This window comes from Lithobates pipiens, unplaced genomic scaffold (assembly GCF_037356315.1).
Source record: "Lithobates pipiens isolate NorthernLeopardFrog02 unplaced genomic scaffold, aLitPip1_a1.2 Scaffold_30, whole genome shotgun sequence".
Classification (NCBI taxonomy): Eukaryota; Metazoa; Chordata; class Amphibia; order Anura; family Ranidae; genus Lithobates; species Lithobates pipiens.
The window spans coordinates 21,195,445-21,213,634 of record NW_027507791.1 but is presented as its reverse complement, the minus strand read 5'-3'; the positions used below and the strand labels follow the sequence as shown (position 1 = coordinate 21,213,634).

The 18,190-nt window shown below is 44.4% G+C and overlaps 1 protein-coding gene across 5 annotated transcripts in view; it reads right to left on the bottom strand.

Annotated features, from left to right (window-relative positions):
• Positions 1 to 18,190, bottom strand: part of LOC143942454 (uncharacterized) — a 96,657-nt gene that overhangs the window by 22,744 nt on the left and 55,723 nt on the right. For all 5 annotated transcript variants that reach the window (XM_077463757.1, XM_077463760.1, XM_077463756.1 and 2 more), the window contains 3 exons: positions 10,435 to 10,607; positions 2,157 to 2,302; positions 1,468 to 1,610 (listed from right to left, as the gene is read on the bottom strand). In XM_077463757.1, the coding sequence (XP_077319883.1) occupies positions 1,468 to 1,610; positions 2,157 to 2,302; positions 10,435 to 10,607 (462 nt within the window). The remainder of the gene's footprint in view (positions 1 to 1,467; positions 1,611 to 2,156; positions 2,303 to 10,434; positions 10,608 to 18,190) is intronic.

Below are 18,190 nucleotides of genomic sequence, written 5' to 3'. Positions count from 1 at the left end.
ACTCTGATCTGAGGAACGATCAGATATTTGGGTTGGGGATTAGGGGGGTAAATCCTCCGCTTGACAAGCGTCCGCGACTTGCCCAAAAAAACGTTTTTCCTTTTTTTTTTAAGGAAAAAGAGACAGCTGGCTGGCATTCAAATAGATAAAACTGCCAATATGGGGGCCGAGGAAGTGATCAGACCCCCCTTCATACACGAGCTGGCTTGAACGGAGAGGAGAGTGGAGCTTCTGCTGTTTCCAGCGTCAGAATGGCGAGTGCTCAATACAGCCTCCAGTGGTGACAAAGACATGACAACACAATACATGGAAGGAGAGATTATCTCCCCTACCTTTCCTTGCAACAGGGTTTGCCAGAGATAAAAAAACAAAAACAAACAATCTTCGCCCTTCACAGTAGGCTCCAAGACCTTGAAAGGAAACTTTCAGGAACCGGGGTACACTCAGGTAATCCCACAATCCTGGACCTGCGAGAAGACCCTGCCAGTAAACTTTTATTGGCCTTACTATCAAAAAGTACTGGATCCCAGGGCCCAGCTTAAAAGCATTCGCAAGCAAAACCTTGTGTCTTCGGATGATGAGGCCCAGGTACCGTTCATTTAGTCCATTACAGAGACATCAGAACGGATTCGGTCAGGCTGGCTGGCTCATCAAAGGATTACTGCCCGTGGAGCTCAGTACACAGATCCTTACACGTGCCCAACACCTTAGACACTGGCGAAAAAACTGAGGACTCCCAGTAATGGGAGGGGTTATATGGGGGAAGTACACGCCTTAAGGGGCGTGCCAGTGTCCAGCACCTGATATGCCGATATCACCCACATAGTTGATACTATGGCTCTGTGTACCCTGATGTAAGAAAAGAAAAGTTGCAGTGGTGAGTCTATAGCAAGAGCTCTGCAAGTCTGCAGCATGACAATTCAGCCACAGTGACTCCCTGTGGTGGGATGACTATCGCACAACATAACTGAACCAGAAAGTTTTGATCTGGAGTCATAGCAAATGGGGACTTGCTGCAATTGTGCAACAAACTTGTGTAGCTTAGAAAATCATTTTCAAACTTGCAGCTCAATTGCTTGTTATCTGGGAAACTGGGACACAACCCGAGGTTGTGCTGCCATAGAGAATTTCTGGAAAAAAAGTTACTGGTAGTGCTTTGAAACACCACTAAAGTGACATGGGGTATCATTTTTGAAGCGAAGCAAGGTGTAAGCCAACCATTTTATTTAGTGACAGGAGCCTTGACTGGCGTTCAGAGAGGTTTAACATATCTGAAGCCTTGTTTTGAAGTGTAAACTAGGTGGCGTAGGCGTAAAGTAATTTTCGATCAAAAAAAATACGGATCTTAACCTGTAAGCAACAAACGTCAGAAATAGGCTTAGGCATGAAAGGGGATAAAGAAAACATTCAATGTGCTACACACATCCTTGCCAAGTCCTATATACATAGAGAGGATTGTATCTTCACCTATCGATTGTGCCCAGCATTCCAGGAGAGATATGATTAGACTCGGGGGTATAAGCCAGAGGAAAGATACCAGAAGAAGATGATGGAGATGGTGCATCCAGGTGGAAGTCGTCATCCTCCGTGTTGTGCATCATTGATGGTAGCTATGTGTATAAAAAGACAAAAAAAAGAACAGGCTGCAGTTATCACAATATGTAATAGAATATAGTGCGGTGGCTAAGAGCTATGCCCATCTTGTCTCCATGCACAGCCACCAAGAGGACCGGATCGTCGATGGCTCTGGTAAGCGGCGGAGGGGGCACTCTCCCGCCGCCAATAAAAGTGATCTTGCAGCGAATCCGCTGCAGAGACCACTTTTATCTTGTAGCCGAACACGAGAATAATCGGGGTTAAGGCAGATAGATGCTGCCATAACAACGATATCCGCCCTAAAAGTGAGGATGTATATCGGCGGTCGGCAACAGGTTAACTGGAAGTGGTTTCATGAAATCTCTCTAATATTAGGGGGAATAAAGCTAGCAAGAAGATGAGGGAAAAAAAAAAAAAAAAAAAAAAAAAGAAAAGAACAGTCATGGATAAATAACCAGGATTGTTCTTGTACTATATAAAAAAAAACACACACACACACACACACACACACACACACAATGTATATAGACATTTTGTACAACAGAAGAGCATCACCCTACCCTCACTCTCTTATTCCTGAATGGAGTGGACCTGAATACGTCATCGTGATCATCTTTCTGCATGAAATCCAAGAACTCCCGCATCTGCTGCTTTCTTTTCAAGGTTCCCACTTTTGCTGTGATTTGTGCCGGCTCCTTTCCTTTACCTATTAGGCACAAACAACACACACGTTATTTAAAAAAAAAAAAAAAAAAAAAAAAAAAGGAGATGAGTCTCTTATATAGTGGAAATGCACTCAATTTGTTTTTCTATAGAATGGGCAAAGGGTTTAAGGGTACCACAAGATAACGCCATTACTTCTAACATCCTGCGAGCAGAGGCCACCAAAAAAAAAAAAAAAAAAAAAGGAACAGAGCAAAAAGCTCAAATCCCACAGCGGTAAAGGAGACCGGTCTGGTGGAGTCAGGAGTCAAACCCCTTAATCACTTAAGGACCGTTTTGAGATTTTGGTGTTTAAGACAGTTTTTTTTTTTTTGCTAGAAAATTACTTAAAACCCCCAAACATTATATATTGTTTTTTTTTTACTAACACCCCAGAGAATAAAATGGTGGTCACTGCAATACTTTTTTCACACTGTATTTGCGCAGCGGTCTTACAAGCGCACTTTTTTTCGAAGAAAAAAAAAACACTTTTTTTGGAAAAAATTCACTTTATTGAATAAAATAAATAAGACAACAGTAAAGTTAGCCCATTTTTTTCATATTGTGAAAGATAATGTTACGCCAAGTGAATTAATACCCAACATGTCACGCTTCAAAATTGCGCCTGCTTGTGGAATGGCGGCAACATTTTTACCCTTAAAAATCTCCATAGGTGACATTTAAACAATTCTACAGGTTCCACGTTTTGAGTTACAGAGGAGGTCTAGTGCTAGAATTATTGCTCTCTCTCAACCTATCATGGTGATACCTCACATAGTTTTACCACTGTTTTCATATGCGGGCCCTACTCACGGTCGCTTCTGCGCGCGAGCTCGTCGGGTATGGGGTGCTTTAAAAAAAATAAAAATAAAATGTATATGTGTATATATATATATATATATATATATATATATATATATATATATATATATATATATATATATATATATATATATATATATTTTATTTTTTTAATAATATCTGGGTCACTTATATTTCTATATCAAGAAATGTAAACATCCCTTGTAATAGAAAAAAGCATGGCTGGACCTCTTAAATATGAGATCTGGGGCCAAAAAGTCCTCAGATCTCATATTTGGACTAAAATGCAATAAAAAAATAAAATAAAAAAATTACAATATGTTGTCATTTGAAAAAAATATGTTTTTTTGTACTCACCGTAAAATCCTTTTTTCTGTAATTCACTGACTGACTCAACTTCTCTCTTTAGACCACTGGGTTGTTATGCCACCTTCAGAAGACTAGGCATTACACGTTAACATGTGATAATAAAACTAGAACTTTATAGTTCCGCCCAAGGGGCGGTCCCTTAGGTAACAACCCCTCAGCCTGCTCCTGCAGCCTCAGTATGTCAACAAGCAGTATAACGTAAAGAAAAATATGAGGGGTGGGTGCTATGTCAGTCAGTGAATTACAGAGAAAAGGATTTTTTACGGCGAGTACAAAAAATCCTACAAACTTTACCCACAAAAAAAAACTACAGTGTGTGGAAAAACCACCACAAAAAAACAGGGTGCTCCTCAACGGAGAAGCACTACCCTCAAACTGCACCAAAAACTCCACTAACGAATGCAACAGTGCATTAACTTAAAGGCACTGAGTTTTTACCCAAAAAAACAGTGAAAAAAGGAAAAGATTGCATATGCAATTGCAACTATACAGCTGCCTGCAAAACCTCTTTGTGGCCAAAACAGGCATCACCTGCACTGAAATCTACCTTGTAGAACTTTGTAAACGTGTGGACAGAAGACCGGTCGCCGCTTACACACGTGAATGAGACGCTTGATGTCGGAAGGCCCGAGACATTCCGATTGCCCTCGTGGAGTGGGCTGTTACCAGAAAGGGGGGCACCTGCCACTTCAAGGCTTAGGCTTGTACTACAATCTGTCTGATCCACCTGGAAATGGTGGCCGTGAGACTGTTATGCCTTTCTTTGGACCAGCCACCGAAACAAACAGCGAGTCTGACTTCCGTAAGGGAACCGTGGCAGACAAATACACCTTCAGAGCTCGAAACACGTCCAGAGCATGAAGGACCACCTCCTTAGGCTGTGTCGGCTTAGGACACAGAGATGGCAACACCATGTCCTCATTGATGCGAAACGCCGAGACTAACTTAGACAGAAAAGACGGTTGCGGACGAAACACTACCTTATCCTTGTGGATAACCAGAAAGAGCGACTTGCAGGAAAATGCCGCCAGTTCCGAAACCCTCCTGGCCGATGTGATGGCCACTAGAAAGACCACTTTCTGGGAAAGTGTCAACAGGGGAAACTCTCTGATATTTTCAAATGGCAGTTTCTGAAGCTCCGATAATACTAGGTTCAGATCCCACGGGGGTAAAGGTGGACGCACCGGAGGGACTACATGTCAGAGCCCTTGAGCAAAAGTACTCACTATAGGAGTGAGATGCCAGGGGTCGCTGAAAGGACAGCCAAAGCTGATATTTGTCCTTTAATGGTGCTTATCGGCAATTTCTGGTCCACCCCTTGCTGAAGAAACAGCAGGATCCTGGATATAGAAAAGGAGCACGGATACCATCCTTTCTCCTCACACATGGAGATGCAGGCCTTCCAGGTATGAAGATAGTTGGAATCACCGAGTCTGACAGACCCCTGTTCAACACCTGGCTCTCAATAGCCATGCCGTTAAAGCCAGCAATGCTAAAGCAGAATAGAGAATCGGACCTTGAGACAGAAGGTCCTCTCACAACGGCAGTCGCCAGGGAGCGTCTGCCACCAGGTGCACTAGATCTGTGTACCAAGGATGCTGAAGCCAATCTGGGGCAACCAGTATTACTGGGATTCCCTCGGCTTCCACTTTGCGAAGCAGACATGGTAACAGTTTCAGTGGAGGAAAGGCGTAGATCAGCTGGTACTGATCCCACGGTGGCACCAGCGCGTCTGACGCATCTTCCCACAGATCTCTTGTCCTGGACACGAATCTGGGCACCTTCCGATTGAGACGGGAGGCCAGAAGATCCACGTCTGGTGTTCCTCACCACAAGTACAGTAGCCTGAATACCTGCAATGCCCATTCTCCTGGGTCCAGCATCCAACGACTTAGATAGCCAGCCTGCCAGTTCTCCACACCCGGGATGTATGGCCGACAGGGCTGGTACATGTCGCTCTGCCCATCGAAGTATGTAAGCATCGAAGTATGTAAGCAACCTCCAGTGCGGCGGCCAAGCTTCTTGTTCCTCCTTGGTGATTGAGGTATGCCACAGCAGTGGCGTTGTCCGACTGGATCCTTGCGGTCTCATTGACCATGTGGAGAGGCATAGCCTGATCGCTCTCAGTTCGAGCAGATTGATCGGCAACTTGGATTCCTCCGTCGACCAGAGGCCCTGAGTCGACTGAACTCCCATCACTCCACCGAATAGGCTGGCGTCCGTTGCCATCACCGTCCATTTCAGGAGGTAGGAATGACTTCCCGGACTGAAGCACCGGGGACCTCAGCCACCAGATCAGGGAACCCCTGGCTAACGGGCTCACCTGGATATGGCGATCCAGGGACAATGGAGATCTGTCCCACTTTGTCAAGATCTCCTTCTGCAGGACTTTGGTGTGAAACTGGGCATATGGTACTGCCTCGAAGGAGGCCACCATGAGTCCCAGGACTCGCATGCAGAAGCGCATCAACGACCACTTGCAGTTGATCAGCAGTTTTACCGTTGCTATGAGAGTCTGGAGCTTCTGTGAAGGGAGAAACACTCTGGCTTCCCTGGAGTCCAGCAGCAAGCCTAGGTACTCCAAATGCTATCACCGACTTTTTTTTTATTTATTTTTTTTAGGTTCAACAGCCCCCCAAATTCTTGCAGGGTCTGCATAGTTATTGCCACATCCTCTTCTAATTCTGAGGCAGAAGAAGCTCTCAGGAGGAGATTGTCTAGGTAAGCCACTATCGCGATCCCGCGTTGCCATAGCAACGCCAAAACAGGAGCCAATATCTGGTAATGACTCGGGGGGCTGATACCAAACCAAAAGGGAGAGCCACAAACTGGTATTGGGCTTCCCCGGCTCCAAATCACAGAAACTTTTGATGCCGTAGGCATATGGGTATGTACAGGTACGCAACCTGGATGTCTAAGGACGCCAGGGAGTCCCCTTGACAGAGTGCAGCAACTACTGAGCGAACTGATGCCATTCTGAACCTCTGCACTTTCATAAAGTGATTGAGGGCTTTTAGATCCAAGATTGGATGTACCCCTTTCCTTCTTGAGAACTACAAACAGGTTTGAGTAAAACCCCTGGAAACGTTCCGATTCCAGAACAGGTACAATCACCCCGTGATTCAGCAGGTCACCTACTGCCCCCAAGATATACCCCTGGGTATGCTGGGGGGTGGGGGTGGAGAAACTGTTTTGCGGTCAAGAGAGGAAATCTATCTTGTAGCCGTAGGAAATCAGATCGCAGACCCATTGGTTGGACAGTCGAGAGGACCACCAGGCTGCAAACTCCCGAAGGCGACCCCCCCACCCGAGTCATGGGTGGGGGCAAAGCTTCATGCGGTAGCACTTTTGTTCACAGGCTTGTGGTTCCAGGGACATTTCTGCCCTTCCGTGGTTGTCCTGTCAGGCTGGGGACGTTTAGCCGAAGCTCCAGGCGGACAAAAAAGCCATTTGCGAGTGGAAAAAGAGGGCCCTTGCCTATGGCGTGGCTCCTTAGCCTTCCTGGACTGTGAAAGTAGAGTACTCTTACCACCTGTGGCATTCTTAATAATGTCATCCAAAGAGGCTCCAAAGAGCCGGTGGCCAAGGAAGGGAAGATCCGTCTGGGGCTTTTTTGGACGCCTGTTCAGCAGACCAGCATTTCAACCAAATCAGGTGCCTCAGCACCACTGCTGACACTGAAGCCGTGGATAGTATCCAGAGCCACGTCACAAACGTACTTAAGGCCTTGCACTAGTTGGTCTGCTAGTTCCACGCAGACAGGAGAAGCCTGCTGTTTTCTCAATTTACGTTGCAACAGTTTTGCCCACTTAGGCTCGGTTCACACAGGGGCGGCACGACCTGCAGCGCGACTCACAGATGCGACCTGCACACGACTTCAGCAGCGACTTGCAAAACGACTTCTGTATAGAAGTCAATGCAAGTCGCCTTAAGTCGCCCCAAAAATAGTACAGGAACTGATTTTTTAAGTCGGAGCGACTTGAGTCGCTCCTATTAGAATGGTTCCATAGTACAGAACGGAGCGCAACTTGTCAGGCGGCTAAGTGGCCTGACAAGTCGCTCCTGTGTGAACCAGCACTTAGTGTCTGCGACACAAGTAGGGGTTGCCAGTGCTGGTCGCATGGCTGACCCCCACAACCATAAACAAGGAACGAGCCACTGCCTCAGCCTTCCTGTCCGTGGGATCCTTAAATGCAGGAGTCCCCTCTACCGGGATCGTGGTTACTTTGTTTAACCTGGATACTGGGGGGTCCACGACCGGAGGAGCCGACCACTTTTTGGCAAGGCTCTCCTCAAAGGGGGAACGCACCACCATGTACTTGGGGTCGAATGGTCCATTGCGGTCGACCCCATTCCTTGTAAATTAACTTGTCAAAATAAGTCAGATACGGGAACACCTTAGGTGAATGGCTGGCTTACGGGACCCAAAAGGGACCTCTACATCAGCAGAGGGATCTGCTGGCTCCTGAATCTTCAGCTGGGATAAGTGCTCCAATGGTCCTGGTCAGTGTCATCTGACAATCCCCTGTATATGCACACATGCACCACTCAGCAGCCACATGCAGCATCCCCCCAGGGAGGGGGGGGGGGGAGATAAGGGACAGGAGAGAGAAGAGAGGGAGGTGGGGGACCCCCAAATCGACCTCCCAGGGAATGCCCAGCCGCTCAGCCCCACCAATGCAGGGAGAGCTGTACTTACCAGTCCTGAAGAGCTAGGAGACATTCCTTTGCTGAACTACTCACTGATCAGTACAGGGTAGCTGCTGGCCCGGCATACTGTGACGCAGACATCAGTAGCCCGGTCATATGTGGGACCCGGAGCATGCGGGGGGGGGTTGTAGGGGCCGCTTTTTAGCACCTTGCGCCCACGCACCGCCTCCATCTTGGCGACAAATTGAGGGCCGCCGACAAGGCGTCCAAGGGCACTGCTCATTCCGCAGGCGAACCAGTCGCAATTGCCTGGTCTTTGGGGGAAGAAACACCAGTTTCTGAAGCCATGCTGACCCTACCCTATCTGCCACCCGAAGGGAACTTGGGACAGTGACAGTCCCACCCTCCTTACTGCTGCTGGCTGAGGGGCTCTTTCCCAGACGGGTGGAGACCATCTTCCCCTCACTCGTCTCCATATCCGGCCATGGAAAGGTCCGCGATCGCCTCCGCCGACGGCTCTGGTAAGCGGCGGGAGAGGAGGTGGCACCTCTCCTGCCGCCGATAACTATGATCTCACAGTGAATCCTCTGCAGAGACCACCATTATCGTAAACATGACCGGCTCCTGAAGAGATGGATACCTTGGTTGTGCCAGCAGCTGCTGCCATTACCGAGATATCCATCTTCAAAGTGCCAACGTATATGTACAGGAGCCGGCCAGCAAGTGGTTAAATTAAAGTATGCACCAATGAATGCGCGCGGCCAGGAGGTCGCTGAAAGAGGACTGCCAAGGCGGACACCTGGCCCTTGCTGGTACTCATGGCCAACTTCTGCTGAACAACTCGTTGAAGCAAAGTCAAATTAAATCATATTATAATCAATATAATTATATAATCATTATCATGTAGGTCATATTAAAAAACGGGAAAAAAACAGGCCAATGAGAGCTGCAGGGCTGCTGCGGTGTGGCTGTGTAAATCCAGGAGGTGAACAGACAGCAGCTTTTTTTTTTTCCATTCATTGAAGTGTATTTTTTTCCCAAAAAATTGTGTTTGAAAGACCGCTGGGCAAATACAGTGTGACATAAAATATTGCCGCAATTGACATTTTATTCCCTAGGGCAGTGATGGTGAACCTTGGCCCTCCAGATGTTTTGGAACTACATTTCCCATGATGCTTATGCACTCTACAGCATCATGGGAAATGTAGTTCAAAAACATCTGGAGTGCCTAGGTTCGCTATCACTGCCCTAGGATCTCTGCTAAAATATATATGTTTGGGGGTCCCAAGTAATTTTCTAGCAAAAAATATTGATTTTACCTTAAAACCATGTTCTGCGATTTTAAAAAATTTTTTTTTTTTTAAAGGTCACCCGCTACAAACACTTTAGCTGCGGACTTTTAATAAGGACACTCACCTGTCCAGCGAGCCCGCGATGGTCGGTCCCCTGAGGCCGATCTGTCCATCGGATTGGCTGCCGGCGTCTCCATCTTAACTAAGGGAAACGTTTCCTACTGCGCATGCGTGAGTCGCGCGGTGCTTTGTGAACGGCCCCGTTGTTTTCTGGGACACACACGTCCCAGAAGGCAACGGGGCTGCTCGCCGAAGAGGAGGAAGCGCCATGGAATAGGAAGAGGCAGATAAAGAAGACTGCCTAAGCAACAGCGGTTCAGGCGAGTTAAAAAAAAATGTTATTTTTTTTAAAACATTAATGTAATTTTTTATTTTAGGGTGGCCCTCCACTTTAAGCAACAAGTGTCAGAAAAGATTTAGACTTAAAGTTAAACTTTCTGCATTTTACACTTTTAAAAACTTGGCAGACTATCTGGATTTTTTCTTTACATACAGAAGTTTATCCCTTTGATCAAAGAAGGAAGAGTTAGTTACAATGTTTCACGTTAAAAACTTGGCAGACTGCCCAGATGTTTTCTTTTGACAGCTGAGTGAGAAGATAAGTCTCTCCACTTGTTATATGAAAGAATCAGCAAACTCTGCAATAGAGAATGTTGGGGGGGGGGGGGGGGGGGTTGGGGTTGCAACTCTAGTTAAAATCAGTCAGTATATTTTATGCAGTGTCCTCATGGAAGATTTCCCCTCACCACTTCCTCTGGTGACAACTTCTGGATTCCCCCTGCTTTGTCTCAGTGACAATGGTCCCCAGAGACTAATAGAGGGGGGTAAATCTGCCCAGCAGGGACACAGATGACAAAAGACACTTAAGGGGAACCGTTGCCACTCGGACAACAAAAAACAAAAAACCTGTACATACAATTTAATTCAGAATTCTGTTACTTACTCTCTTTTTTTTTCTTCGAGGAACTTTTTTTTTTTTTGGGTTTGGATTTGAATCCCTCGAGCTGCTGGATTTCCATGTATTTTTCCTGGCATTCCTCTGACGAGCGGGATCCAACTGCCATGGCGACATCACTCCAGAACCCGCGTTTGTACTTTGGTAGTGTAGAAATTGCACTTTAAAGGGCACAGAATAGATTAAAGTTTAGATTCTTTACATCCATAAGAAAGTACTGAGATCTAAAAAGAAACAAGTTTAGTGACCAGACCGTCTTCATTACATCGACATCTACCTGCAAGTCTTTTGGACTTGCACTTTATATGCTTGCTGTCCCATATTTTGATTACTATATTCATACACAGATCTAAAAAAAAAAGCTGCTTATAGTGTTCACTAGGATACCTCGCATTAATATATTGCTTAGTTTGGCTCAGTAACTTCTAAAGATTTTTTTTCTATATTTGTGTTTAGTAATACAGTAGTAAACTTTTTTTTTTTATTCCTGTAGATTTTTCTTGTCTGTCTTGCCAAAAAGAGACAAACTTTTTAAAATAACAAACATGTTATATGTCCCTGCTTTGTGCAATAGAATTGAAAAAAAAAGAAGAGCAGCCCTGAGCCTCCTCTTCTCGGAACCCCCGTCGCCACTCCTGGCTCTTCCTCTTATTGGCCTGCCGCCATAGCAAGCCACTTCCTATTGTGACACACCTGCAGGCTCACCACCGCCAAGCCGTGCTGCCTGCGTCTATAGACACAAACAACATGGCATGGCCCTGCACCCCGTCACAGTACTGAATCGAGAATGGGCTCAGATAAGTATGGGGGGATGGGCAAGATCCTGCTTGACAAATTATACATTTTACCTTCATGCAGAAAAAGCATTAAGACCCCTTTCACACTGGGGCCGCGGCAGCGCTAAAGCGACGCTCGTTTTAGCGATGAGTTTTGAACGCTAGTGGATTGCCTTTAATCCCCAAAGGAGGGTTTAAAAACCTCTGTGTTGCAGTGCTTCCGAAGCGTGCCTATACATTCCAATGGGTGGGGCGTTTTGGGAGCATTAAGATGGCTTTCACACCGAGCCACAGGGGGTGCCAGTAAAAGCAGCGCTATTCGGCCACTAGCGGGGTAGTTTTAACCCCCCCGCTAGCGGCCGAAAAAAGGGGTTAAATCCGCCTGTGGCGTTTTGCCGGTGGTGTCGCAGCACTGCCCCAAAACACTGGCAGTGAGAAAGGGGTCTTAATGCAGTGCTCCCAAACCGCCCCAAATAGGGCTTTTCTGAGCCTCACTGTAAAAGGGGTCTAAAGCAGGGCTGAACACACCCCAGGCCCCAGGGTGACAAGAAATGTCCTGGACCCTGGGCTTGCGCCCAAATTCTCCACACACCCAGCAAAGGCCCCCCCCCCCCCCCACATATCCCGCTGGCAGGCCTGGCACCGGCATAGCGGGTGCCGCCGGGTAGAGGGGAGGCACTAGCGAGCACTCGAGTCTTCCCGTCCGTACGAGGTACAAGCAGACAAATGCACTGACAGTCTGGAGGAGCCTAAGATTGCACCGGCAATCCCCAATGCTTTACAGGCTTCAAATAAAGAAGCATATTTCTTTAACCTACAAAAAAAAAAACGTGCATCTATTTTTTAGAAAGGGGAACTTATTCTTTAACTGGTTCAGATCTGCGCTATAGCCGGATGATGGCTACACCTGCTTTGCCGGTAGTACGCTTGGTGTCGGAAGGCCCAAGACCTTACAATTGCTCTTATAGAGTGGGCTGTGACTGGAAAGGGGGGCACCTGCCCCTTCAAGGCGTAGGCTTGGACTACAATCTGTCTGATCCACCTGGAAATGGTGGCCTACGAGTCCGCCATGCCTTTCTTAGGACCAGCCACCAAAACAAACAGTGAGTCTGACCTTCGAAAGGGAGCCATGGCAGACAAGTACACCTTCAGAGCTCTAACCACATCGACCGCGTGAAGAGCCACCTCCGTGGGGTGCTTCGGCTTAAGACACAACGATGGTAATACGATGTCCTCGTTGATATGAAAAGCACCTTTGGCAGAAAGGACGGTTGCGGATGCAACACCACCTTATCCCTGTGGATGACCAGATATGTTATACTTACCTGCTCTGCGTAATGGTTTTGAACAAAGCAGTCCCGATCCTCCTCTTCTCTGGTCCCTTTTCAGTGATCCTGGCCCCTCCCTCCTGTTGAGTGCCCCCACAGCAAGCAGCATTGGGGGGGGGGGCACCCGAGTTGTGTCGCAGCTCCCAGTGTCCATTCAGGCAGGGAGCCGCTTCCCCGCCCCTTTCTCTCATTAGGTCACCGACTTTGATTGACAGCAATGGGAGCCAATGGCCGAGTGTCTCATGCAACGTGCAATATGGTTAGACCTGTGCACTGTCTAAAAAAATTGTTTTCATTTCATTCTTTTTTTATGTTTTTGTGGGTCATTTGTTTTGATCGCAATTCGTAAATTCATAAATTGGAAAGAATAACTATTAAATTATAGGTATTGGAATCTCCTTTCAAATTTGACTGTTAGCGAGCGCAATGAATAGGAATTTATATGAAGTCATTAATTATCCAAAATAATGAATGCTGCAGCTAAACAAATGGAACGGAACAAATTAATAATAAAAAGGTTTCATTATTATTGTTATTTATAATAATTTGTTACGTTCCATTCGTTGAGATACAGCATTCGTTATTTCATAACTTTAGATAAATTTGTATTCGTTACATTCACTAACAGCCACGCTTGAATGGAAATTCCAATACCTATAATTTAATAGTTCATAATAGTTAAAGGTATTATTAGTTCGTTATTTCAGATTTTCAAATTTTCAACTTTCTGAATTTTCAACAAATTTGTTAAACGGTTTTTGTTATTTCTTTAAAAAAACAAATTTGGAACTAAAACGAATTGCACATATCTAGTTATGATATGCTAATGTGTAACAAATACAAATTTGATGTTATCCCAATTTGGATGCAAAAAGTGAAAAAAAAAAAAAAACACACAAAACACACTTTAACCACTTCCTCCCCAGAAAAATTTACCCCCTTCCTGACCAGGGAACATTTTGCAATTCGGCACTGCGTCGCTTTAACTGACAATTGTGTGGCCGTGCAACGTGTCTCTCAGACAAAATTGACGTCCTTTTTCCCCCACAAATAGAGCTTTCTTTTGGTGGTATTTGATCGCCTCTGGGGTTTTTTTTTTTGCACTATAAAACAAAAAAAATAGCGTAAATTTTGAAAAAAAAAAAAAGCATTATTTTTTACTTTTTGCTTTAACCACTTCAGGACCGCCGTATTGCCAATGTACGTCAGCACAATGGCACAGGCAGGCACAATCACGTACATCTACGTGATTGCCTTCCAGCGGGTGGGGGGTCCGATCGGACCCCCTCCCGCTGGTTACGGCGGTCCGATTCGGTCCAGGAGCGCTCCGTGATGAGGGGATGGCCGTTGGTTTTCGGCCACCCCCTCTGGATCGCTCCTGGCCAATGAGAAGCTTCCTCCCCTGTGTATTGTTTACACACAAACCCCCCCCCCCGATCCCCCTCCCCCCCCCAGTCACAGTGTCACTGATTGCATTGATCATTTCTTTACTGATCAATGCATTCAGTGTCAGTTGTGACAGTAAAAACTGTCAGGACAGTTAGTGTTAGGTCCAGGGTAGCCCCCTATCACCCCCCAATAAAGATTTAACCCCCTGATTGCCCCTAGAGTTAACCCTTTCACCCCCTTTTGCCAGTGTCACTAAGCGATCATTTTTCTGATCGCTGCATGTGTCGCTAGGTAGCTAGTTATTTTTTTAGGTTCACCGCCAGGTTTTTATATCGCTAGGTACCCCGATATACTACCCAATAATGGTTTTAACCCCCTGATTTCCGCTAGTTAACCCTTTCACCCCCTTTTGCCAGTGTCACTAAGCGATAATTTTTCTGAACGCTGCATCAGTGTCGCTAGGTAGCTAGTTATTTTTTTAGGTTCACCGCCAGGTTTTTATAGCGCTAGGTACCCCGATATACTACCCAATAATGGTTTTAACCCCCTGATTGCTGCTAGTTAACCCTTTCACCCCCTTTCACCAGCGATCACAGTATAAGTGTCACTGGTGACGCTGGTTAGCCAGTTAGTTATTTAGGTTCCCCGTCAGGTTTTTATATAGCGCCAGGGACCCCCATATACTACCTAATAAAAATTTGAACCCCCTGATTGCTCCTAGTTAACCCTTTCACCACTGATCACCGTATAAGTGTTACGGGTGACTCTGGTTAGTTTGTTTTTTATAGCATCAGGGCACCCACCATTTATTACCCAATAAAGGTTTAACCCCCTGATCACCCGGCGGGTGATATCAATTAGGTTTTAGGGTCAGGGTCTGCGTCGCCCCAGGCAGCGCTAGGTTAGTGCCAGTACCGCTAACACCCACACACAAAGCATACACCTCCCGTAGTGGTATAGAATCTGAACAGATCAATACTAGCGTCCCCAGCAGTTTAGGGTTCCAAAAAAACGCATTGTTAGCGGGATCAGCCCAAATACCTGCTGGCACCTGCGTTTTGCCCCTCTGCCCAGCCCACCCAAGTGCAGTATCGATCACTGTCACTTACAAAACACTAAACACATAACTGCAGCGATCGCAGAGTCAGGCCTGATCCCTGCCATCGCTAACAGGTTTTTTGGTAGCATTTTATATTCAAATCCGGAAGGCAGTGCTTGGTTTTCGGGGTCCCGTACGTGGCTAGGCTCCCAAAAAGTCCCCCACATGTGGTATCCCCGTACTCGGGAGAAGCAGCAGAATTTATTTTGGGGTGTAATTTGACTTCTGCCCATAGCATGTGTGAGCAATATATCATTTAGTGACAACTTTGTGCAAAAAAAAAAAAAGTTTGTAATATTCCCGCAACTTTTGGCAAAATATAAAATATTCCATGGACTCAACATGCCTCTCAGTAAATAGCTTGGGGTGTCTACTTTCCAAAATGGGGTCATTTGGGGGGGTTTTGTGCTATTTTGGCATTTTATGGACTTCGAAACTGTGATAGGTAGTGAGGAGTTAAATCAAAAATTTGCACCCTTAGAAATCCTGAAGGTGGTGATTGGTTTTCGGGGTGCCGTGCGCGACTAGACTCCCAAAAAGTCCCACACATGTGGTATCCCCGTACTCAGGAGAAGCAGCAGAATGTATTTTGGGGTGTCATTTCACATATGCCCATAGCATGTGTGAGCAATATATCATTTAGTGACAACTTGGTGCAAAAAAAAAAAAAGTTTGTAATATTCCCGCAACTTGTGGCAAAATATAAAATATTCCATGGACTCAACATGCCTCTCAGTAAATAGCTTGGGGTGTCTACTTTCCAAAATGGGGTCATTTTGGGGGGTTTTGTGCTATTTTGGCATTTTATGGCCTTCGAAACTGTGATAGGTAGTGAGGAGTTAAATCAAAAATTTGCACCCTTAGAAATCCTGAAGGTGGTGATTGGTTTTCGGGGTGCCGTGCGCGACTAGACTCCCAAAAAGTCCCACACATGTGGTATCCCCATACTCGGGAGAAGTAGCGGAATATATTTTGGGGTGCAATTCCACATATAACCATGGCATGTGTGAGCAATATATCATTTAGTGACAACTTTTTGTAAAAAAAATTTTTTTTTTTTTTTTTTGTCATTATTCAATCCCTTAGGACAAAAAAAATAAATATTCAATGGGCTCAACATACCCATCAGCAATTTCCTTGGGGTGTCTACTTTCCAAAATTGGGTCATTTGGGGGGGATTTGTACTGCCCTGCCATTTTAGCACCTCAAGAAATGAGATCGGCAGTCATAAATTAAAAGCTGTGTAAATTCCAGAAAATGTACTCTAGTTTGTAGACGCTATAACTTTTGCGCAAACCAAAAAATATACGCTTATTGACATTTTTTTTACTAAAAGACATGTGGCTGAATAAATTTTGCCCTCAATGTATGACTAAAATTTAGTTTATTCGATTTTTTTTATAACAAAAAGAAGAAAATATCTTTTTTTTTCAAAATTTTCGCTCTTTTTCCATTTATATCGCAAAAAAAAAAAAAAAATCGCAGAGGCAATCAAATACCATCAAAAGAAAGCTCTATTTGTGGGAAGAAAAGGACGCAAATTTCGTTTGGGTGCAATATTGCATGACCGCGCAATTACCAGTTAAAGCAGCGCAGTGCGAAATTGCAAAAAGACCTCTGGTCCTTAAGGTATTTATTGGTCCGGAGCTGAAGTGGTTAATTAATATCCCCAAAAAATATTTAAACAACATTTTTTTTCCCCTCAGTTTAGGCCGATACGTATTCTACATATTTTTGGTAAAATCTCAATAAGCGTTTATTGATTGGATTGCGCAAAAGCTATAGCGTCTACAAAATAGGGGATAGTTTTATGGCATTTTTATAGATTTTTTTTTTTTAAAAAGCGATTTTCATGGTGACTGCGACATTATAGCGGACACCGACAGTTTTGACATTTTTGGGCCCATTGGCATTAATACAGTGATCAATGCTAAAAAAAAAAAAAATGTATTGATCACCGTAGGGCTGCAACTAACGATTATTGTCATAATCGATTAGTTGGCCGATTATTGTTTCGATTAATTGATTAATTGGTTGGTAACCTTAAAAAAAAAAAAAAAGAAAAAAAAAGCTATTTATTCTTAAATATCTCTATGCAGTGGTAAATATAAATAACCAACTATTTGGTTAGAGAGAAAAATCTCTAATCCACTCTGAGAACAACAGACAGAAGAGATATACTGTATATACTATTAGAGGATTTGTAGAACGTTTGTTCGATTTTCTAATCGTTAGTGGGGGTCAAATCGATGTTCATTTTCAACCACAGTGGCAGGAAAATTTTGAATTGGAAAACTGCTTGGTGAAAGGAATTTTCAGTCAGTGTATGTAGTTTTCGTTCAGAAATTACATTCATTTTAAAAACAGAAGGTTAAAAACAAGTGAATTTCAAAACAACCTTCTTTCAGCGAATGTACAAAGATTTTTCGTCTGAAAATTGATCCGTGTGGCCAGCATATGCCTCAGTATGCAGTTTGCTTTTGATCTGTTTCTGCAGTGCTTTTTGCTGTGCATTTTGATTTTTGCACATGTGATTTTGCTGCGATTTGAGTTTTTGCATTTTTTTTGGCCAGTTTGTTGTTGGGCAGATTAAAAAACACAATTTGCTGCAAAACCCATTACATGCTTTTCTGCAGTTTCTCCATTGATTTGCTATTTTTGTACTATAAAGGGCTCATTTAAGTTTTTTTAACCTCATTATGTTACTGGCCGATTAATTGATTATGAAAATAGTAATCGATTAATTTCATAAAACAATTAGTTGTTTCAGCCCTAGATCACTGTAAAAATGTCACTGTGTGTGTGTGTGTAATATATATATATATATATATATATATATACATATATATATATATATATATATATACATACATATATATATACATATATATATATATATATATATATATATATATATATATATACACACACACACACACACACACACACATATACACACACACACAGGCAAAGAGGGCAACCAAATCCCAAAGGTGTGTAGAAAGCACATTACACAAAATATCAAATATGTCCCCAAATGGAATAAAAAAAATAAAAAAAACACCAGGTCACCAAAATGTACCTTTAACATTTGGATGGGTTCAGGCTAAGGGGAGACCAAAAAAGAGAAAAAACACTCCACCTCACTGATA